Consider the following 24,994-nt stretch of genomic DNA (forward strand, 5'->3'; position numbering starts at 1 on the left):
AAGAGTTATTAAATGAATTAGGCTTATTTAATATGTTGGGTTGTCTGGGAAGCATTGTCAAATAATAGAGTGATGCTAAATCTTTTTCAAGTTATATTTATATGAATATGTTATTGATGTGAATGTTCTAAAGATTATGTAAAATTTATAGAAGTCTGATGGCTCTGGTTGGATGCTGTCAACCATCATTCTGGTTGTTATCTTAAAATGTTATATGCGATAGAAATAACTGAATTTCTTCATCAATTGTGTCATTATCATAATGAACTCTACAGAGTTCAAATTCATCAGATTTTTAAACCATAGTTATTCTAAATCTTTGTCATCTACAGTTACATTTTTGTTTCTTCTCTAAACACATCTGCATTCAGATGCCTAGAAAAGACTCTGGTAACTACTCTTGCTTACAGGTTTCTAATAACCCTACACTCGGTAGGCCAACCAAAAATTTCCAGAACTCTGATAAAGAAACTGATGCATTCATGAAACTGCTAATCAAAATCAAGCAGAACAAAAATTAATTACATGAAGTGAGATAACTAATGAAGATGATGTCTTATGACTTATTTGAAATATCGTTGGTTCTTAAATGTTTCAGTTGCAGATTTAAGGGAACTTTCTCTCTTAAGCTAACTATAGTTTACGGCTATTTGGTAAAGTATACCTTTGTAAACGAAAGTGGAAAAATTTACTTTTTATCCCTATTTGATCCCATCAAAATTCAGAACTGCATGATTATTCTTATATTTTTTAATGGCAGTATATTTGCATAAATTCAATAAGAATCTGCTCTCTTTATAACAGCATAGAACTGGAAATATCGCCTATATTACAAAGGTTTTGACTGAGATGTGATATTTAAGTTGTTTATAGGTACTACAGACAAAACCTGAAGACTGCCTTGGTTTGACTTTTTAGTCTCAAGAGATATTTAAGGGCCCAATCTGAGATTGCTATGTGTTTAATCACTATTCTTGCTGCATTTATGTAAATAATTCAGTCACATTTGACAAAATTAAACTTATTTTACAAACAAATTAGTCTTATTCTCATCTTTAGTAAAGATTGGGATGACTGTAGAGAGAAAAATTATGTTTCTAAAGAAAAACTCTAATATACTTGTTAGATGGTGGCCCTGTGCATTGTTTTTTCTTTTTTATTACCTGTCTGTAGCCTAGACTGGATCTTGAATTCTTCTGATAACAGGAGTTAAGAAGAAATTACTTAGGCAGACAGTGAGAATATGGGAGTCCTCAGTAAAGTTTTTCTTTTAATGAAAAGCAGCCCCCAAATCATTTTCTTTTCTTACAAAAAGCAGCCTGTTGCCAGCAGTTGTGCCAATAGAAAGAAACTACCTGGGAATAGGTATGTTCAAAATGACGGCTCCATCCTCCCTTTGCCAGCCACAAGTACAGTAGGGAGCACACAAGATGGCGCTGGCCAAGTGGAAAGCCCATTTGCCTAATAAGATTAGGGTGGGGCGACCAGCCTTACCACACACAATGTAAATGTCACACCTGATCCAATCAATCTGTGGGTCCTACATAAATCAGACGTCGCCTTCTCAAGCTTGCCTATAGAATCCAGCGCACTCTGCCACCAGGAGGTCTTTCCTTTTCAGACACCTCTCTCTGGCAAGAGAGAGACAGCTGCTCTCCTCTCTCCTTTCTTCTGCTTATTAAACTTGTATTTGCAGCAAGCGCGAAAAGCCAAAAGCTCTGCCTCGTTTATTCATGTTTCAGATATTGTTTTCTCCTTGGCATTTCAACCTCTTGCCCCGAATAGTTTCAGAATTGACAAATGCATCAAAGAGATTATTTGGATAGAAGGTAGAAGTCACTTTCCAATGGTCCTCTTTTCTCTAGTATCTTGGCCACTTAAATCCTGGTTGCCTTTGAGTTTACTTAATACTGTTTATTGGATTTTTGCTAATCTAAAAATTATTTCTTACAATAGAGACAAAAATTCCAATAGGACTTCAAGGTGCAAAAGGAGTCTGTTGAAGAATAATGTCAGTGTAAGATATTCTTTTAAGATATTATTTAAATTACCATTAAATTAAAGAAGCATGGTAGCATTACTGACCGGGCACATTGACTCACACCTGTAATCCCAGCAGTTTGGGAGGCTGAGGTGGGTGGATCAGTTGAGGCCAGGAGTTGGAGACCAGCCAACTCCAGTTGAAACTACATCTCTATTAAAAATACAAAAATTAGCTGGACGTGGTGGCACATGCCTGTAATCCTAGCTACTCGGGATGCTGAGGCACGAGAATTGCTTGAACTTGGGAGGTGGAGGTTGCAGTGAGCCGAGATCACACTGCTGCACTCAAGCCTGGGTGACAGAGTGAGACTCTGTCTCTAAATAAATAAATATATAAATAAAGAATTAGCACTACTTAATAGAGGAAGCATGAGTTATCTGAAACATATTGTTGGCAGAGGGGAAAAAAGAAGAAAGCAGAAATTCATTGTAGAATGAGAAACCTATTAGGTGTGAAAAAACCATATACCACTTTCATATACAAAAATATAAAATATAATATGTGTAGGTCTATTTGTGGAAGGCTTTTACTCTTTAGGTTATATAGTCCTTGAATTTTCAAAAGCTGTTCAGGCACTGTACCACAACCTTATATCACAGTGGTACCCAGAAAATCCAAATAGTAGTACTTGTGAAAATAGATTTCTATTTCAACCTCTTTAAAGGCAGTTATGTAGATATTCTTAATTTTGAATTTTTGGAAATAGGGAGGATCATTATTTCCTAAAATTATAGCGCTTTTAAGTGGTAGATAGGGAATTCTCTCCTAGATCTCTCATACTCCAGAGCACAAACGATCAACCTTGATGAAATACGAACTTCCTGGCTTCACTTCTATCCGCGAGGAGAAATATATTCCTGCTTGTGCTAATCCATTCCATTCAGGACTACTCTGATGGGTAGAATCCTATTTATTATAGTATGTTAAACTCTGCTTCTCTGTAACTCTTACTTATTAATCTTACCTATGATGAATGTGCTGTAAAATGGCAAAGTTAAAGCAAATTTACTATATCCTTACACTTAAGCTTATTATGTTTCTGGCATTTGGGGCTATACAGTTCCCAGGCTCTGCATATGTTTGACACGGCTTCATAGATAAAAACGGCTTACATCCTGAATATGATTCTAAAAACTGTTTTCCAAAATTGGATATAAAATGTATGAGTAGGTGTATATATGATTATTGATACGACCTTATTTTTGAAAATACCGTTTGACTACATAAATTATGTATAGAGTTTTACTTATGTATTTTTAAATTATAAACTATTTTTTATTTTGAAATAATTTCAAACTTAGAAAGAAGACTTAAGAATAGTACAAAGAGCTTTTTTGCATAAACTATTTGAGGATAAGTTGCTCACATGAATTTGCATCATCCCAAATTCACATGTACATATACACATACATTCTCACATATGTGTAAACTCATATGTATGCAATATTCTTTCTAATGTCTGCGACTTGGGGAAGTATATTTTGGTAGAGTCAAAGACAAAGACTAATAAAAGATAAGCTAGAAGAAACTGTTGTTTTATGGTAAATTTTTCTTAATTTTAAAAGATTAGCCTATTTGTGAGGGAAAGTATGTTATGTATTTTTCTATTGATTTCATTGGTCAAATTGTAAAATATATTTGCTAATTATCGCAGATTTGGGAAGAAAACAGTTTAATTAGCACTCCTAAAATCTGAAATGTGTATTAAGGAAGTGATAGATTCACTGACACTTTTTTTTTTTTTTTTTGAATTGGAGTCTCATTTTGTTGCTCAGGCTGAAATACAGTGACATGATCTTGGCTCACTGCAACCTCCGCCTCCTGGGTTCAGGCAATTCTCCTGCCTCAGTCTTCTCAGTAGCTGGGACTACAGGCGCTCACCACCATGTCTAGCTAATTTAGTGTATTTTTAGTAGAGACTGGGTTTCACCATGTTGGCCAGGCTAGTTTCAAACTCCCGAACTTAGGTGATCCACCCGCCTCGGCATCCCAAAGTGCTAGGATTACAAGCATGAGCCACTGTGCCTGGCCCACTTTTTAATGTTTTAAAGCGTCAGTACCAAGAAGTTCAGAGTGACTAGGGCCTGATTCTACCTTACTCCTCCTTTCTCCTTTCCCCAAATAAACTCATCTTCAAGAAACATTTTTTTTTTTTTTTGAGTCAGAGTCTCACTGTTGCCCAGGCTGGAGTGCAGTGGTGTGATCTGCAACCTCCGACTGCCAGGTTCAAGTGATTCTCCTGCCTCAGCCTCCTGAGTAGCTGGGATTACAGGCACGTGCCACCACACCCAGCTTATTTTTTATATTTTTAGTAAAGATGGGGTTTCACCATGTTAGCCAGGATGGTCTCCATGTCCTGACCTCGTGATCCAACTGCCTCAGACTCCCAAAAGTGCTAGGATTACAGGCGTGAGCCACTGCACCTGGCCGAGAAACACTTTCTATAGAAACATTTATCTGATTATATCAACGACAACACTTTCTTTCACTGGTGAATGGCATTGATTGCCTGTGTGTATCCTTCAGCATTTATCTCATAAAGTAATTTTATGGTGAATTACAGTTGAGTGTGTTTGTTTACAATCTGGAATGAAATCATTAAAGTCAGTGTCAAAGATCAGCCAGTATTTCATAGGACTTACGTATTCAGAAATCCATAGCTGTGTTTCAGAAGCAGGGCACTGCCTGATGACCAATCAGTGGGGTTTGTCAGCTAGAAGAAAAGGAGATTTTTTACTCTAATTTACATGGGCTGCTTCATGGTGGACTACACTAGTCAAGAACTTCAGCTCTACATATCCTAGCTCAGTCATTCATTGACTTTTTAAACTTGGACCTGTCGCTCAGTTTCAAAGTTACTTTTGTATGTGAGTATAATATTACTGCCTAATTTATAGCCTTTTTGTTAGAAAAAAGTGAATCTTGAATAGCTTTTGGTGGTGTTGTAGAAGCCACCTTAAGGTTCAAATAACGAGATAATCTGTTAGAGTACTAAATGACCTCCTCTGTGATATTTTGCTCCATAGTTTAGAAAACCTTTAGAGATGAGTGTGGCCTGGTATTTCTCTTCCCATTTTTCAATTTTAGACACTCTAAGACAGAGAAGAGAAAATTATATTAGTACAGCATTTGCTTAAATGTCTTGGTTCCTCACATAGTCCATGATTAATTACTTTAATCCTTGTGTACTAAGAAAACACAAATAGAAGAATCGACATTTATCTGTATTTTAAAGTCATGAGCAACTTTTTCTTGGCTAACGATTGATCTGTAATGTCAACGTGGCTTGCATTATAAGAAGTTTTACTGCCTGTTTTGAAATGGAAGGTGAAGGTGCCTCTTCACTTTCAAATGTCTGAAGGAAGATTACTTTATTCTCACAAAAATATTTGTACTTAGCTGAAATGGTACAGAATATTATAGTTCTCAAGTGTTTAATTCCTTCTCATAGAAATTGCAAGGGAACTTAGGATGCATTTGGCAGGCACTTTTTCTAGTGCAATCAGGTTGCTATGGCAAACCTATTATTTTAGGCAAAGAAGGACTATGTTAGTAAAGTGCTCATCTATTTTCTGTTTTATGTGAGCCTCTAATTACTCCCCAGCTATTGAGCATGTACTGCAAGTGTGGTTTTTATCATTTTAAAAAGTGAAAAAAAAAAATAAGGTCATAGAGAGTGTGCCTGCTGTTACCACCGCAGCAGGTGCATTTGATGATACAGTGGTCTCCTGAAATCATCTCATTCTGGGTCGGGGAATACACTTATTTTTTGTTTGCACAGAAAAGTACAATGAAAAAGGAAGTGAACAAATTGTATGTGAGTAATTGAACTCCAAGCCTCCCAGCTGTGTTTTATTTATCAAAATATAATGATAATAATATCTAATATTTGTTGAACACTTACTATGTGCCAAGCCCTGTACTGTGTAGTTTGTACACATTGCAACATTTAGCCCTTACAATCATCCTGTGCTATGGGTGTTATTTTTACTCCCATTATGCAGCCACAATGAATGAGGTTTAACTTGTTCTTCCAAGGAATCACATTTAGTTGTGTATGCGCCAAGATTAAAATCCAGACCTGTTAAAAGTTAGTGCCCACGATTTTAATTGTTATGTGTGCCACAAAATGTATTTCCCTTTTAGACACTTAAACAAACACGTTAAGGCTCAACCCCACATTATCTTGGCCAGAAACTTTCTCTAACCCTGCCGGCCCTGTGTGCGTGTGCATTTTATCTTCATTTCCCCTGCTAGTAAAAGTGTTTAAACATCTTTCTTTTGTATCTCAATATCTAGCATGATACTTACCCCATAGTTGATAGTCAAAATGTGTCTGGGGAATGATCAGAGTAATGCAGACATTTAAGATTGTGAGCCCTGCTGAACCTATTCTTGAGCAAGAACATGTGTGTTCTCTATGTGGGGTAGTTAGAAGGAAGTTAGTATTCTTCAGCTGAACACTTGAAATGTGACCATATAGGGATGAAATGTGTGTGTGTATGTGTGTGCCGCATATTCAGTCATAGTTTCTGGAGATTATTACAATTTTTAACACTAGCAGTTCAAGTCCAGGCATCTACCCTGTGGCTTCTGACTTTGCAGATTTTCACCCTTTCACAAATGTGCAAAAATGTTACTGGTGGTCATGCAGAAGAGAGATAATTGGTCCTGAATAAAGAATGACTTTCCTGAATTAGTTATCTGAGGACTCTCTTGATTGTTAATCCATGAGGTTAGTGGGCGGCTGTGTCTGTCTTCTTTGTCTTCTTATCTCCCCATCTAAGATCTAGAAACTTAGTCCCTGCTGGTTTGAAGCCTGTGTCCTGTGGAAATGAGACCTTAAAAGGAGAAAATCAAAGAAAGTGAGGGAAGGAGATGTCAAAGTCTAAGGCTTGAGATATTGGTTGTGGTTGAGATTATGAAAAAGGGGGAATTCAAGAAGAAAAAAAAAAACCTGGAAGAAAGAGGGAAGGAGTGAAGGTGGTGTGTGTGTGTGTGTGTGTGTGTGTGTGTGTGTGTTGGGAGAGAATACTCAGAAGGGAAAGGGAGGGTGTAGAGAGAGGATCAAGAAGAGGCAGAGAGGGAGAGAAAAGAGGAAGAGGAGTATAGCTCGAAAAACAAATGTCACACTTCACAATTTCACAATCTTTACCTTATACCAGTTTTAGAAAATTAACCTCTACCAGAAATTGACACCTTTCCATAAGGCAATGCTTCCAGATATGACTCATCCAAGAGTTTTTACCTATTAAAAAATAAGACAGACAGTAGTTAAATAAGTGATTGTGGAAAAACAGATGACCTTTCCGTTTCTTCTTTTACCCTCTGACCTTGAGGGATGACCTAAACATCTTTGGTTCACTCTATAATTTTGAGCAAATCACATATTACGTCACTCTCAGAACTCCATTTTCCACATCTGTAAATTGTGGGGCTAGTTGGGCTTGATCACCCTTCGTTACTCTTCTATGTCTAACAGTCTCCGATTTTATGAAATAATTAAATGTACTGTACTGTACATTTCTACTGTAACTGCACTCCAGCAATTAATCAGGATGTAAACCAATGAAATTACTACAGTTTTAATCTTTCTATTTGTAATAATGCAAATGAGGCAATCTGCATTTTATAAAGGTCACGAGCTACTCTTTTCATTTTATCTTATACTTTAGTTATACTGACTTACCCTATAAGCAGAAGAAAAGTTCGACTTTGTCTTTCTAGTATTAAAATAATAGTATTTTGTTTATATAAATCTTGCAGTATCCTATGGATAACATTCCAAAAAATCTGTGAATGAGAATTTCTTCCAGGCTATATCAAGGAAAATTTAGTAACAAAGATTTCAGAAGTTTCAAATATTTCAATGAACGTGGTAACTTTCCCAAAAAAGTGTAATTATTTCAAGTTAGCAGTTAATTTCCATGGTGTTTACTAAAAGATAAAAGTAATTTCATATTCATAATGATCAATGCATATTACTTCTATTGTGAAGAACCCATTTTCATCCTTGGTTCATTTTTCTTTTGCTAATTTATTATTGTTTTTACTTTAGATCATACATGTAGTAATGTTTTCTTAGTGTCTATATTATTTGTACAAATATTTTGTCCTTATTTATCGTTTATATTTTAGTCTTGCTTAGGTTATTTGTTGCTCTATAGAAATTGAATATTGAATATTTTATGGTCAAATTTATTAATGTTGTCCTTTATATTTCTAATTTGGTGTCATATTTAGAATAGTTTTTCTCACCCAACTGTTATGAAAACTCTCACCTATATTCTTGTCTAGTTTTATGACTTAAACTTTTAAATTTGAATGTTGAAACCCCTGGAAATGTATTTACTTGTAAGGAGTTAAGTGAAGGGGATGAATATTTTTGAAACATGACTCACCAATTTTATCAAACTTATTTTTTGAATAATCCATTATGCCCAGAAAAGTATATAACATAAATTTATAGCATTATGAATCATTATAAAGTAATCACATGCCCAGGTTCAGAAATAGAAGAATGCCAGAATCCCAAAAGCTCCATTCTCACTTCTCTGGAATCAGCATACTCTCTGCCTAAAAAGATAACCTTTATGCTCATGTTCATAGTAATCACCTCCAAAACTTTCTTTAAAGTTTTCCACCTAGGTATATATTCCCAGACAGTATGATAGTTAGATTTGACTTTTTTGGAATTCATCAAACAGCATGCATTGTTTTATGACTGAGTTATCTCACTCTACATTATATTCTTAAGATTCAGGCAGTACATTGCATGTATTTGCAATTCTTTCTTTTAATTACTGTAGTGTTTCATTTAAGAATATAGCTGATATGCAAGTATTCCACAATTGATGAACACTTCAGGCATTTCTCCTTTGAAGTTGCTAAGCATAATGTTGCTGTGATTATTCTGGAACATACCCTGTTTCACATGTGTATGCTTTTCTCTAGGGAACTTAACCAAGAATTGAATTGCTGATTCTTAGATTATGCATGCCAACTTCACTAGATAATGCCAAACAATCCCCAAACTATTCTACCAATTTATATTCTCGCCCTCTGCAAAAGACTTGTCTAGTATTTCCAAACCATTGCCAATGCTTATTAGGGTCAGGTTTTAAATGTTTGCTACTCTAATTGGTTTGTGACGGAATCTTTTTGTGGTTTAGTTTGTATTTCCCATATGAATAAGAGGAGGAGTGTATTTTTATATATTTACTGGCCATACAATCCCATTTTCTGAAGTGCCCATTCAGATCTCCTGCCCATGTCTTTAGTGGATTTTATGTATTTGTTGTTGTTGTTGTTGTTGTTGTTGTTGTTGTCGTTAGACTTCTTTAAATAGTTTGGATATGAGACAGTTGTCAGATATGTGGGTCACTGACATCATCTCTCATTCTGTGGCTCACCTTTTCACTCTCTTATTTTCTAATGTACTAAAGCTCCTCATTATAATTCAAATGGTTAATATTTTCTTTTTTAGTTATTTACTCTAGCACCATTTATGTGAAAGGTCATCTTTCCTTTATTGCTTTTCAGTGTCACCTTGTTCTAATCCGGTATTCGTATATGCAAGGGGCTGTTTCTGGATTCTCTATTCTATTCTACTTGGTCTCCACCTCCACCAAAATCCAACTTTTAAAATTACTCTGCCTTTAAAATAAGCCTTGATATCTATTTCAAAAGGTATTTCTACCTTTTTCTTGTTCATAAGTATTTTGGTTAGTGGTGCTTTCCATTTCTGTATTAATGTTATAATTGGCTTTTAAGCTTTAAAAAATCCTGGTAAGATTTTGGTTGTAATTATATTGAAGCTATAGATCAATTAGGGGACATTTGGTATTTTAACAATATTGAATAATAAACCTACAGTATTTCTTCACATTTAAATCTCAGTTTTCGTTTGTATAATGCTGTATATACATATGTGATTTATTTTTGTATATATGTTTGCTATAGGGCAACTAATATACTCTCTTAATAATCCATATTATTTGTTAGTAGTTTTTGCATTGTCTACATGCACAGTTTTTGGTTAAGTAATTTTTGTTTCCTTCTTTCAATTCTTTATGTCATCTTTTTATCCTTACCGTATTCTACCAACAAAGACACCTAGTGCAATATTGAATAGAACTAAAAGAGAAATTTATCTTTTTCTTATTCCTAATCCAAATGGAAGATTTTAAAATGTTTACCATCAGCACCAACCAATTATTATTAAGTGTGTGCATTTCCTTTAACATTTTTTCTCTCTTCCTCTTTCTTCCTTTTTCACTAGTAAAACACTTTACTATAGTTAGAGGACATTTTATTTAGTTTAATAATGTAAAATTGGTGATGTCTGGCTATTTTTGACTTATAAAAAGTGTCATTTTACATTGTTCAACTTACCCGTTATGACGTTTCTCCACTTATCTTCCATAGATGCACACAGACTCTATTTTTAAAAGTATTCCTGAATATTACCATACTTGTTATTTCAGACAAATTTGAGAATCATTTCATCAACTTGAAAATATTCAGTGAGTTTGATTGGTACAATACTGATTTATTAATTCAGGAAAAAATCAGACACTTTTCTTACTCAATAAGAAAGTCTGTCCTTTTTAAAATTATAAGTCTTCTCCTATGACCCTCACTATGACTTTATAGTGCAATGTTTTATAAGTTCATTTATTTTACATTGCTGATATTTTTGTACATGAAACAATTTTCCATTATATTAAGTTGGGTTAGTGTTGACACATAAAAATTTTATCATTTCTGTATGTTAATTTTGTCACAAGACACCTTGCCAAAATGTTTTATTACTTTAAATGCATTCGTAATTTTTAAAATCTTAGGCATAAAGGCAGACCATCTGCTAATAATGATCTTGGCTCTTTATTATATTATTTGTCTAATTTTTATTAAATTGCACTTAAACTATAGCAACGGTTATTATAAGCATCTTCCATCTCTAACTTAGATCATTCCCTGTTAAACATAATGTTGGATAGCTTTTGAAAGGATTATTATATATACCTATTGACATTATTATTTAAGCAATTTTATAGAATAGTGTCTTCTCAGGGGATGACTCTAGGCCTGTGATATATTTGACAGTGTTCATCATGTAAGACAGTTGTTTAATCCATGGGATAGCAGGAAATTTTGGAAAATATAGAGGAAAGAAGGTTTAGGGCTGAGCCATGGGTCAATCCGAGATTTAGATATTTGTATAAAGATGAGAATCCAGTAATATAGCCTAAGAAGAATTCATAATCTAATAATAGGTAATAGAAGAAAGTGTTTCCCAAAAGGGCCAGGTCAACTCTCAAAAGCTTCCGAGAGGTTATATAAGATGGTACAGGGCGTTGGCCACTGTGTTGAAGTCGTTGGAGACGTTGCTGAGGAAGTACTTGTCACATAGCGGCATCTTGAGATAATTGGATTGGGTTGAGATGAGACTGGAGTTAAGAGAACAACAGCAAGCTTCTTTTCGAGAAGTTTGCTTTAAATTGTGCTTTGCTGCTATGCTTTTGCAACACAAGGTGCTTTCTATCTTTTACTCATCTATGTTTTGCACCGTTCCTATGTTACTCCTCCCAGCAACCACACCACCATGGTGTTCCCCTATTAGAATGAAGCAGTTCTAGCTAAGCCTCCTTTTCCTCCTCCTCCTTATTCTCCTGCTTCTCTTTTTAGCTACCTTTGAGGTTTAATCTCTCATATATGCCACCCATATAAAGAGAAAAAATAATGTGATATATTTTTCATGGATTATGCCAAGATAATTTTTGAAGGCAGCTCATTGTTAGTCAGAGGGGGTGCTGTGGTCTATAGGTGAGGTCTGGAAGAACTTCAGACAGATATTCAAGTGCTGACTGATTTATAAACCCAGAGCAGAGTTTTTACTTCCAGAATTATTTTTTCATATAATATATTCAATCTAATAGCATTAAAATGCTATTCAAGATTACACATAGCATTCTAAAATTTTAAGCTTCCAGTTTAATGAATACTTTAAAGATTTTGAGATATCTATATAGAAGATTGGGTTTAAGGTAAGAATGAGATAATGTGGATTATGTTGAGATAATTTTTGAAGGCAGTTCATTGCTAGTGGGAGAGGGTGCTGTGTTCTATAGGTGAGGTCTGGAAGGGCCTCAGACAAATATTCAAGTGGCAACTATTTTATAAACCAAGAGCAGAGTTTTATTTCCAGAATTAGTTTTACATATAATATATTCAATATATAAAATGCTATTCAAGAATACATATAACATTCTAAAATGTTAAGCTTCCTCTTTAATGAATACTTTAAATATTTTGAGATAGTTATATAGAAGATTGGGCTTAAGGTTAGAATGAGATCCTGTCCTAGTAAATTTTAGCTGTCTATATATTCTATAAAGCAATTATTAAATATATTGTGATCTTTTAGTTTTATACTAGTAGCATTTTTTTATTATGAAATTAGTAATGCTGGTCAAAATATATAGGGTTTAATTTTGGTGATATAATCAATCGTTCCTCCACATTTTTGGTAGTCAATATGCAGTAAAATGAGATAAATGCTATAGAATCGCAGACTTTAGAGGCATATATATATCTTTTATTTAACAATGCACTCCCATATCTAATCATGCATTTCATAGAAAACAAATTCTTAAATATTTGTTGAATTTTATATAAAATATTTTGGAGTAAATGAATCAAGGTTTTCACATTTTAATCTAGTTCTTACGAAAAAAACATATTCTAAGGTGAAAATAGACACTTTATCTGAATTTTATATCTTAATGATTGTGGGAAAATATAAATTTAAAGAGATTTAAATTATGAGTTTTTATTAAAATGATTACCTGCACATAGAGCTATAAATTGTGCTTATATCTTGACTTATAATTTGTCTGTATTTTACACAAGTTCAGAGTCTGAACTTGTTTGAATTTTTAAGTAAAATCTATTTTGATCGGAACTTCCAAAAATCTGCCTTAGTTCATTATTCTTCTTTGATAGCTTATAATGAGCTTTAAAATATAATTCATAAAAATTGCAGTTCTTTATGAAATGATATCATTGGAATGATTTTGTATGTGCCTAAAGATTATCTACTCTATTAAAACTTAATAAGAGGAGGCAGACTCAGTGTAGAGTAAATTTCAGATAAGTTTGGTGGGATGATATTGATGATATTGGCTGAATTAATTTCTTCTCACACCGTTACTTCTATGCTCCTTTCTGTCTGTTACTGAATTGTCTCCTTGCAAATTACTTGCTTTATTTTTATTTCTTTGGGTATCTCTTTTTTTACATTTTCTTTTAAATATGTTGTATAAAATAGCACAGTGCTGGAAAGGCAGATTTCCATTATCCTTCTTTCTCATATATGAGAGTATTAATTTGATATCGATTTCAGAAGCCACAGTTGTATCTCCATAGCAGTAAAACAATCACTGAAATAATAATAATATCATTTAGTAAACAAAAGAAAAAGATTGGACTCAATTTCTTATCTGAAATCAAGTCAATAAACATGTATGTCAGCGTCCTTCTACTACATTAAGGGAGAACTTAGTTGGCTGCTAACAAGATACAAATCTTACTGTTAGTCTGGACCATAGTGATTTTATCACTTACGATTGGGTTGAGGCACTTGCTTATCTAGTTTAAACTTTGCATTCAGTGTTCTACTAGGGGTATAGACAAAGGGCTGTGGGATCAGAGAGGTGACAGTTCTTCCAGGTAACCAACCAGGGATGGCAAGGAAGGTTTCAGAGAGGAGATTAGATTTGCGCTGGCTATGGGACACTGAGTAGGACTTTACAGAGAAAATGGCGGTGAGCACCACAGAGGGAAGAAATAGGGAACATAATCTCTCTGAACATGAGTGCGCAATAATTCCTGGATATATGCTTGGAAAGATAAGTTGGACCTTATGTGGAAAACTCTGTTGAAGAATCTAGCCTTTGCTTTGAAGGTTACGTGGGGCCATCAGAGGGATTTATGCAAGGGAATTACATAATCATATGTATGTTTTATGAAAGTGGATTATGTGAAATTTCACAAAAGACCCAAGAAGAGGAGTAGGTTTGTGAATACAGATGATGAGTTTGTCATGGGACATATTTAATTGATCTAACCATGGAAAACACAAATGAAAGTATTCAGGCAATTGGAAATGAATATCTATTCTGGGAGAGATATACTATTTCAAATTCAATTTCTACCATTAATGCTCATGTATATGTGAATATTTCTATAGTATTTATATATGATTATTGTTTAATGCACGTGTTCAATAAATATTGATTCAAAACATTATGATGGCTGGGCATAGTGGCTCACACCTGTGATCTCAGCACTTTGGGAGGCCAAGGCAGGTGGATTGCTTGAGGCCAGGAGTTCGAAACTAGCTTGGCCAACATGGCCTGTCTCTACTAGAAATAGAAAAAAAAAAAAATCAGCTGGGCGTGGTGGTGCATGCTTGCAATCCGAGCTACTCTGGAGAATGAGGCAAGAGAATTGCTTGAATCCAGGAGACAGAGGTTGCAGTGACGCAAGATTGCAACACTGCACTCACCGCACTCCAGCATGGGTGACAGAGTGAGACTCTACCAAAAAAAAAAAAATATGAGGACACGTAAGAAACATAGTTAATTTTATTGAATTTGTGAAGGTGTGTGAGTCAGAGGGTGTCAGTGTCACAGATTTGTTGAAGTTTTCTTTGGACCTTGAAGAATGATTGGAAATATACCTGATAGGCATACGATAATGACTGAAACAAAATTGGTAGTGACTCGTGGTAGTGGCTAAATAGAAGCTGTGAACTGAGGCAGCAAAATAATAAACTTACAAAAATTAGCTGGGCACGGTGGCGTGTGCCTGTAGTCCCAGCTGCTCAGGAGGCTGAGGCAGGAGAATAGCTTGAACCCAGGAGGCGGTGAGCTGAGGTCACGCCACTGCACTCCAACCTGGGTGACAGAGCAAGACTCTGTCTCTAAAAAAACAAACAAAAAAATATGGAGTGCATGAAGAATTTACTCTTTTTTTTTTTTAACCTCTCTGTCTGCAATAAATTAGCCTTTCCTTATGCATTATATTTTAATTTTTAAATTTTTAAAAAATTTTGTGGATATATAGTAGGTGTATGTATTTGTGGGAGATATGAAATGTTTTGACAAAGGATGAAATTTGAAATAAGTACACCATGGAGAATGGGTTACCCTCTCAAGCATTTATCCTTTTGAGTTACAAATAATTCAGTTACACTTTGTAAGTTATTTTAAAATATACAATTGTTATTACTGACTGTAGTCACCCTATTGTGCTACCAAACAGTATATCTTATTCTATTTTTTGTGCCCATCCTAATGCATTATTTTTGATTTTTGTCAGAAGCCACTGCATCTTATAAACTATATTAGGATTACATGCAAAAAGTTAATTCATCTCATAGTTGCCTTAATATTAGTCATTTTAAAACTCCAGTAGATACATGGTGAAAAAAGAATTGGACATTGGTTAATATATTCTCTGACATTTAAAAAAGATAGTGAATTGTAATTTACCAGGAAAGAAAATGTGCTGATGCAGAATATTAACACTTTATTGTATAACTTTACACAAAAATAGAGGACAGAAATTATCCGCAATGAAAACAATGGAATGTTGAAATCTGAACACGTATGCCAGTGTTTAGTTCATGTTTTCTGAAGAGGCACAGAAGCCAATAAAGCATATTCAGGAAAATTACTATATGCCTTAAAATGTGAATAAATTTGTCGCCATAAATACGTATGCCCTGAAACGTAGAAACTGATTCTGTCTGTGTAACTGGAATGCATTGCCGCTCAGGAATAATGCAACTGATGATCATGGCTTCCCACATCTGTCTGTGAAAGAACAGTTCACCATATCCAGACCGCACTGCTGATGGTACTACAGTTTGCTTCTCTCTCCCCACAGCCTGCATTATTGGAATCATTTGCACATCCACCCATGAAAAATATTAGAGCATTTATGCACATCGGAAGGTGACTGGAGTTCAGAAAATCTAGGTTCTAAAACCAACACTACTAATAGATAGAGAGTTGGCCTTGGGAAAAAATCATTTAGCCCCACCATGCTTGAGTTTCCTCATCTATTAAATAAATTGAAGGAAGTCATGGATCCTTCTGAAATTTTACCTAAAAAGTGTGTATTGGTATATCTTTCCAGGGATAGATCTGTGTTCTGCCAGTTATGGTTCTTGATTGCAAACAAAGAAACCAACCTCATTAAAAGGGATAAAAAATATTTTATTAGAAGGCTTTAGGCTCCGAATGCAACTTTGAACAATTAGCTCCTGCAGCAACCTGGGGAAGAAAGTCACTGCCAAGGACCAGTTCCTGCTGCCATCACTTCTGAATGTCAGCCACTGCATGCTGAGCTTCATGGCTCCCAGACACTGCTATGCTGTTGCACTTCCCATGTTGCCCACGGACGCTGTGCCTTTGCTTTCACCCTCAAGAATCAAAGCCCTGACCAAGGGTGTCTGATGTGTCCCTGTTCTGGCTGCCAGGGTATAGGAAGAGGGAGTATCATTGAAGGAGGGAACCCCCTGCCTCCTGCTGAACTTGGAACTACCTCCAAGTAGAGATTAGTCGAAGGTCAGCCAGCACCACACTGTATTGCCATGTCTCTCACCAGATTCTCAAAGGGATCGTGACCCCATCATGTCAGCTAGAAAATATTATGAATCATTACATTAGATTATCTTTAATTACAGCTCTGAAATTATATGATCCTAGATACTACTTTTTCTTTCCCCCATCATCCACAACTCAGAATTTCTTTAACAAGATACAAGTTCAGCAACAGAGTGACTAACAACATTGCAAGGTCAGCCCTGAAGCATCTTGTGATTATTTCAGTGGGTGTGTAATTATGATGGTTGGGCTAATGACAGAGAGTAACAGATGTCTCAGAGCACTGCCACCCAAGTGAATTTCTGGCAAACCAGTAGCGATTCCTCAAACAAAAGAAATTTACTTTCTCATATAGCCTTCTGGTGCTGCATTAGGTGTACATTAAGATGCAATGTGGTTTAATGGTTAGTTGCACAAACTTTGAGGTTAATGAGAATGGATATAAATTTTGAATCTATTTCTTCCTAGCTGGTTCACCATTGGAAAGTTACTTGGCCTCTATACGTCTTGGTTTCCTGTTTAGTAAAATGGTTCTAATCAATGTGTGGTACTGGAAAATGAAATGATGTCATGCGGGGAATTATAGTGTTTTACACATAGTTACCACTCAAGAAATCATGACGAAACTCAGCATAATGGGACTAGTTAAGGGGTTCCCAAACTATGAACCAAATTCATTGCAAAAATATTTATAATTTTAAATTTTAAGATGAGGATAATAAAGATATTTAGATTATGTGCTTTGACATATGTTCTGTGCTAAAATAAGTTCTAAGAACTATAAAACTGATTACAAATAATCACTAAAACAGCACATTGAAACATACCTGTGAATACTTTTTTTTCTCATGGAGTAGTTAGATCCAAGATTAAAACCTTTTAAAATGACCACATTATGCTAAATTATGTCAGTATATATAATGTATTATGTTATGTTCAAGGAATCATCAAGCTAAGTTGTATATGAAATAGCCAGAGAGTTTTATAATGGATTTATGCAAAAATGAATGAAACAAAAATTAGAGAATAGCAAATGTGAATGACTTCTGAGACAGCGACTGCCACTTCCACTCCAGACCACCACAGGATTTCTTTTTGAAGTTGGAAATGTGTATTTGTGTAACTATTCTCAGGCACAGACTAGAACTGTTCTAGGAGATTTGGGTTTAATAATGTGCTTGCCTCCTTGAAAGCCTTAGTGATTCTGGGACTCTCCTCATAAGTGTGCACTTTCTTTATACTTTCTAGGTAAATGTGAATGTGGCAAATGCACCTGCTACCCTCCAGGAGATCGCCGGGTGTATGGCAAGACTTGTGAGTGTGATGATCGCCGCTGTGAAGACCTCGATGGTGTGGTCTGTGGAGGTAGTAACCTTTCTCACAGCTGTATGCTACCTGCATGCTTTACCTGCCTTTCTTATTCTACTGACTCTTGCTTTTTCAGTTGCTGTTAAAAATAAGATAAACAGAAAGCAATATACCATTGAACCTAAAAGCAATATACAATTAGGTTTGTAATGACCTTTATTTCCCCGAACTCTTGATTTAGCAGGTATGTGAAAGTACGCAGTACACTATCAATAAAAGATCATTGCATCTAAGTACTAGGATACTTTATGACAGTGAAAGGTTTTGGGGCAGGTCAGCATTTTAACATGATTTTCATTACTTTATTTATAAACACTGGTAGGAGAAAGTATAGTATCACCCACAAACTTGAAAAAATGGAGTAAGATTACACTTAAAAATCACAAGCGGTGTATGCTCAGATTCCATGATGCCTCTCGTACCCAAAGAAGAGCTCACTGGCATTAATAAACTGTCTAGAGAATGAGTGAGGCAGATAGAGGGTAGTGAGCAAAGGTAACCTGCAAAACTGAGAGTCCCGGGAGTAGAGTGCTGATCTGAGCACCTCCATGGCCAGGAATGTGGGTCAACATTATTCTTGTATTGCATTCCTGAAAAAATTCATATCGCTGAGGTTGGTACATGTGAATTATAGATATTTCCACATTTCCAGTATCAATGAAGGGAGGTGGACATGGAATCACATTACAAGACAATAATTATATCCCTATAAGATAATTATTTTGAGGCAGTGGGCACTATATTGGGGGAAACAAACAGAGTGTGTGTCTTTTCTGACTTTTATTTTAAGTTCAGGGATACATATGTAGGCTTGTTACATAGGTCCTATTGGATGGTGGAGGGTGGGATGAGGGACAGGATCAGGTAAAATAACTAATGGTTAGTGGAATGTGTGTCTTAGTGGAAGGCTGAGGCACCATCCATCCATCATTATCTATGTATGTATGTATGTATGTATGTATGTATCTATCTATCTATCTATCTATCTATCATCTATCTATTATCTGTCTATATCAATCATCTATATGCCTGTTCTCTCTCTAACCAACGATAAGACATTTGAAACCTGACAAAAATACTTTCTTCTTTCCTTTCTCTGTGAGTTGAGGGGAAAAGCCCTTTTAACCTGTTTATGCCTGAGGTTAGAATTTTTTGAATTTTTGCAGTCAGACCTTGGTAATGACCTTGAGCAGTAGGATATAAATAACTCCCACATGCTTAGCTTTCCAATAATGGAATACTGGGCATAAATTCATAAAATATCTGTTGTGCTTGGTGGTTTATCTTACGCCATTGTCATGGCAGCCACTCTAAGAGATTGTTTCTACTATTTTTTCTTAAATGAAAAATTGAGTGAGATTGGAGAAGTTAACATCCCATAACTAAAATGTGGCAGGCCCAGAATTTTAGCTCTGATGTTTAGTTCACAGATTGTTCCTTATGTCACAGTTTTCCCTAGAGTGACACCAAAGTGTTTTCACAATATGTCAATATTATTCTTAGGTTAAATCCTCTATTCACTGGTATTAGTTACAAGAAATACCTATGTAGGTTTTACTCTCTTTGTTTGTTAAGGACATGACATATATTAACTAATTTAATTCTCATAGCAATATGTATGTATGCATATATACATATACATGTATAAAAAGCTTGCTTGACCCCTCAAAAGTGCCATCTACATGTCTCTGCTCTTGTTACCAATGTTGTTTTCTTTTTTTTCTTTTTTTTCTTTTTGAGATAGAGTCTCATTCTGTCACCCAGGCTGGAGTGCAGTGGTGGAAGCATAGCTCACTGAAACCTCAAACTCCTAGGCTCAAGCAATCCTCTGGCCTTAACCTACTGAGTATATGGGACTACAGGCACGTACCACCACAGCTGGCTATTTATTTTTTGTAGAGATGGCGGGGGGGCTCTTACTAAGTGGCCCAGGCTGGTCTTGAGCTCCTGGGCTCAAGGGATTCTCTTGCCTTGGCCTCCCAAAGAGCTGGAATTACAGGTGTGAGTCACCAAGCCTGGCCAGGAATGGCTTTTTAATGTTTTTGCTGCCTATTTGTTGCTTTGGAGTAATCTCAATATCTTTCACTTTCATCTTTAGGTCAATGGCTCTCAAAATGATTTATCAGTAATCAGTCATTTTTGGCTTTAGATTCTTTTCAATTTCTAATAAGATATTTTCATATGGATCCTCCAAATTATACATGATTTAAACTGGAGTAATTATTTATTTCTTCATTAACTAAACAAATATTCATTGAGCATCTACTATTTGCCAGCACTAGAGATTCAGTGGTGAACACAGAGCATTTGCTCTCCTGGAGCTTATTGTTGAGCGTGAAGGGAGGACATTGAGAAAGGAATGAAAAGGAGCTGAGTGATCTGAAAAGAGACTTGATTCAATGGGAATATACATAACAGGGGGATTTAACATAGGCTGAAGACTAAGAAAGGCTTCTCTAATGCCTTCATATCTGGATAACAACTAAGTAATGCAGACTATGTGCTTTACAAGTATTAACTACACCTCACAACAATACTTGATAGTAATAGGATACATGGAAGTTGGCCAGGTAGGGGAAGTGGGGTGCAGTCAGAGAGCAGCTTGTGCTTAGCTGTGTGGGAGAAAAGAGTGTGTGATGTGTGCCAGGAACATTTGAGGACTAGAGAAAAACCCTGTGTGGTTGCAGATTAGAAAACCAAAGGGAAAAGAGTGTGATGTGTTTTGTAAACATGTTGATAACTTGGGGCTTTACTCCAAAGGTGACAGGAAACCAAAGGAAGGGCTTAAACAGAGCTTAAACATGATCACAGTATTTTAAAAAGCACTTCTGGTTGTCCGGTTGAGTATGGATTGCTCCAAGGACTATGTGTGTTTGTTGGTTGGTAGGTGAATCTGGATGTTAGGAGATGAGCCCTGGTGAGAGACGAAGGTGCCTTAGCTGGATGGAAGACAGTAAAGGTGGAGGATCTTGAATGTGTTGGAGAACATGTTAGAAGCAGTGTGGCCAAGAGGCTAACAAAAGCCTTCACCCTGCTGCAAGAGACTCCACCACTCTGTTAAACTCCTAGCTCTGGTTCCCTGGCAACAGATGAAGATGGTGCGTTTCAGTGTTACCAGGCAACATTGTTCATGGTCATGATGACTTATGATTGATAAGTTTCTACTACCTTGGAAGAGATGATGAATTGAACTATAAGCAGCTGATGGGAACATCATGCTTTTGGATTTCACAAGTGTCATAACTCTGCCAACAGTCTTGTCCCTTGTGGGTTTCCTGAAAGCTATGCTTACGGAATCATCGGGAAAGATTTTGGCTCCTGTTGGGCGTGTGACTTCTTCTAAGCCAGAAAAGCCTCAACATCTGTGCAGTGTGGATCTCATCTCTGTGCATATGGGCTGTGTTATCCCAAGAAAAAATAATCCCCAATTATATGAGTTCATCCTCATGAACTCCTGCAAGGACTCCCATGGGTATATCCTGTTGCCTGACAGTGCCCTGCTGGTAAGATGTGGCTCCTGTCCCACAGCTTTCGAAGGAGACTGGTGGCAAGTGTCAGCCAGAAAGCTTAGGTGAAACTTGGAGCTTCCTCCCCAGAGTACAAGCAGTATTTAAGGAAATTCATGATTGCACAATATGAGGGGCAGGGTAGGATCAAGGGTGATGCTAGGTTTCTGGTTTGAGCAACTGAATCGTGGAGGAGACTATGCTTGTCTTGACCAGTTGTCTCCATTTCTTGAAAAATTGATTTCTTCACAGAGAGCAACAGAAATGGAGAAACTTGGATATGTTGCTCCCTTTGGAACATATCCCTTGGATATATTTGTTCCCTCTCCCTGACATTCTAGTCCTTATTATCACTTCTCCTTGTGAATGACTTCTCATCGTCCTTCCATTCTTCCATGATTTTTCCAAATTATCTCCTTTAGGAAGTCTCTCTGAAATGATGTCCTACTTCTTCTATACTGCACCACCTGCATTGTAGTGTGATGTGGTTGTGTTGAGAGTGTCCCTGTGGCCCTTTTCTTTAAGTCTACAATTCTCATGGATATAATCAATCTCTCTCTCATTCTCATATTGTCAAAGCTAGGATAAAGGTTAATGCTCAATGTTTTTATTTGAATAAATGATCAAGTAAAGGATTCACAATAAGTTAAGGAGAATGAGAAAGGAAGGACTATTCCAGCTTTGGATACAGGATTCTTCAAGTTGAGGTTAGGATGTGATTCGAACCTTGAACAGCTAGTATTTAGATGTGCAGAAATAGGATGTGAAGAACATTTTAGGCCTGGAAAAGCAGAGCAAAAGCACAAAGGTGAAAGATATTTATTAGATACTGAAGGAATGTATCTATTTCATTTTTTTTTTTTACATCAAGAGCTCTTTCTCAGCTGCTTCTGTACCCGTCATTAGAAAGGATTTTTTTCACAGATTACTTACTCGTGTCATTTATAATACATATTTTGTACCTTCATTTATTATACTTGGCTCATCTTTAGATATCAGGTCTTTAAAAATATTGTTAAATTAATATTTTTGCTTTCAAAATTAAAGAAAATAAGTAGAGAAAAATGGAAACAACAAAATAAAAATCACCCATTAATTGATCATCCTAGAATAATAAATGATGACACTATGTTGTGTTTCTTCCTAGGTTTTATTTCCGAGGAGTAAAATTATTTTCAAAATATAAGTTCATAAATCTTCTTTGGGGCCAGGCATGGTGACTCGCGCCTGTAATCCCAGCACTTTGGGAGTCTGAGGCAGGTGGATCACGAGGTCAGGAGAGAGAGACCATCCTGGCTAACACGGTGAAACCCTGTCTCTACTAAAAATACAAACAATTAGCAAGGCATGGTGGCGGGCGCCTGTAGTCCCAGCTACTAGGGAGGCTGAGATAGGAGAATGGTGTGAACCCAGGAGGAGGAGCTTGCAATGAGCCGAGATCGTGCCACTGCACTCGAGCCTGGGTGACAGAGCGAGACTCCATCTCAAAAAAATAAGAAACAAACAAAAAATAAATCTTCTTTGGGTATTTTGATATTTTGTTTAGATGAAGTCTACATTGTATGTATCCTCAGTTGCTTTAGTGTACATGGTGTACACTTTGTTTCATTTTTTTCACGTAAGATTTAAGTGAGAAGAAGTAACCATTTTCTTTGGAATTAAGTGAGGCAGTGCCATACAGCAAAATGAATGGGAACCCTGTATTCAGACAGACCAGGATTTTAATTCTTGCTCTATTTCCTGCTTATTGTAATAACTTGAACAGGTTGTCCTCTCTGCTTTGGTTTACCTATGTATGTATTTGGCCTCTCTACCTTGGTTTACTCCTCTACACAACAAGGATAATAATCCATTTGGCTTTATGATAAGAATGAGACATAAAGAAGGAAATGTGCCTGGTACTATGTGGCAGAACATCAAATGTATTCATCATATATTTGATGAATGCCCTGTATCTGTGATGAAAATAAAAGATTGTAGTGGCCGTCTGCATTGTAGAACAAAGTAATACATCTGTCTCAGGTATCTGGAAGCACTAGCTGCAGAGTGTTTTGGAAGGAAGTTGGACTCACACAAATCAGTCGCTCTGTACTTCAGGGAGGAAATCACAGCTGGTTTTTCCAAAGCAATTAGTCCCCCCATCATCTCGCCAGTGGAGAACAAATCTTACTAATATGAGAGTCTGAAACACACAGACACCATCCCTCTGTTATGGCTTCAGAGGATAACAAAATAGAGAGTGACTCATTTTGGTAATTTTTTTAGTTCTCCACCAGACACTAAGCCGTAAGATCTGTGGCCTTTCACATGGAGGATATAAAATCTATACATCCAACATGTGGCCAGAGAGTGAAATATGGTACGTGACTCCAAAACCAGGGACTGTCTTAGCATTTTAGCAAACAAGCAAATAAGTAAAATGAAAAACATGTATAAACTTAACTGATTAGCAGATGCATGAGAACTAAGAGCCAATAGTATGTATCCCCTTTCCTACCAATAACCCTAAAGATGATTAAACCAATTCTGATAGGTTGGATAAATTAGCAGTTGTACCTGAAGGTGAATGTAACTAATTTCATAATTTTTACAGTTCAGTTTTGATTGCACCAAAATTACAACCTGAAAAAGAGTCATGAAAATGACTAGCAGAAAGAAAATCAGCATGAAGTGAGATCATTCTTCATTTAATTAACTTGTGAGTCATGCTCAATCATCATAGACTATCTGTGGATGTTCTCAAAACATCTTTATTAAAAGAAAATGTTACGTGACCTATGCATGCATGGATTTATTATCAGATAAGTCACTATTTATAAAAAGCATGATTTGTCCAGTGATAGTTCCTAAGGTTTATTTATTTTATTGGTATATTATTTTAAGATGACACAAGTAAAATATATTCACATACTGGTTCATGTGTGTTTAATTGTTAGGCTAATATAAATTAAATCAGAGACTTCCCTCCTGTGTGCCATATACCCAGGGTGAGAATAAGAACTAGGCTGCTTATTGCTTTTCTTCTTTCCTCTATGCTCCTGGAATAGCTACCCATGAGTCCAATTTAAAAAACAAGAAGGGATAATGAAGAGCCACCTCTTAATTACACAATCAGTTCACATTTCTTCAGGGAGTTCTCTAGTTCGTCGCTGCAATTTGAAGGAGATCATGCCACCTGAGAGTATGAATTCAGTAACTCCCAGGCACTGATGGATTTCTTGTATGAGGAAGAGATCAGACCACATACTCAGACTAAGCCTTTCTTAAATGGACAATACAGTCAGAGTGTGATTGTCTCCAAATTACATCTTAAAATTGCACACCTGTTTCATGAATTTGCAAGTGGATCAGTTAGTCCTGCGTTTGGCTGAAGGGGATGGACACAAATCCTGAGTCTC

General features: G+C 36.1%; 1 protein-coding gene across 4 annotated transcripts in view; it reads left to right on the forward strand.

The window, feature by feature from the left end:
- ITGBL1 (integrin subunit beta like 1) overlaps positions 1 to 24,994 on the forward strand; it is a 281,882-nt gene that overhangs the window by 234,102 nt on the left and 22,786 nt on the right. For all 4 annotated transcript variants that reach the window (XR_003116469.1, XM_025364141.1, XM_025364140.1 and 1 more), the window contains one exon: positions 17,971 to 18,087. Coding sequence is in view for 3 of the 4 variants with exons in the window: in XM_025364141.1 (XP_025219926.1) it covers positions 17,971 to 18,087 (117 nt within the window). In the remaining variant the exon portion in view is untranslated. The remainder of the gene's footprint in view (positions 1 to 17,970; positions 18,088 to 24,994) is intronic.

Source organism: Theropithecus gelada, chromosome 17 (assembly GCF_003255815.1).
Source record: "Theropithecus gelada isolate Dixy chromosome 17, Tgel_1.0, whole genome shotgun sequence".
Lineage (NCBI taxonomy): Eukaryota > Metazoa > Chordata > Mammalia > Primates > Cercopithecidae > Theropithecus > Theropithecus gelada.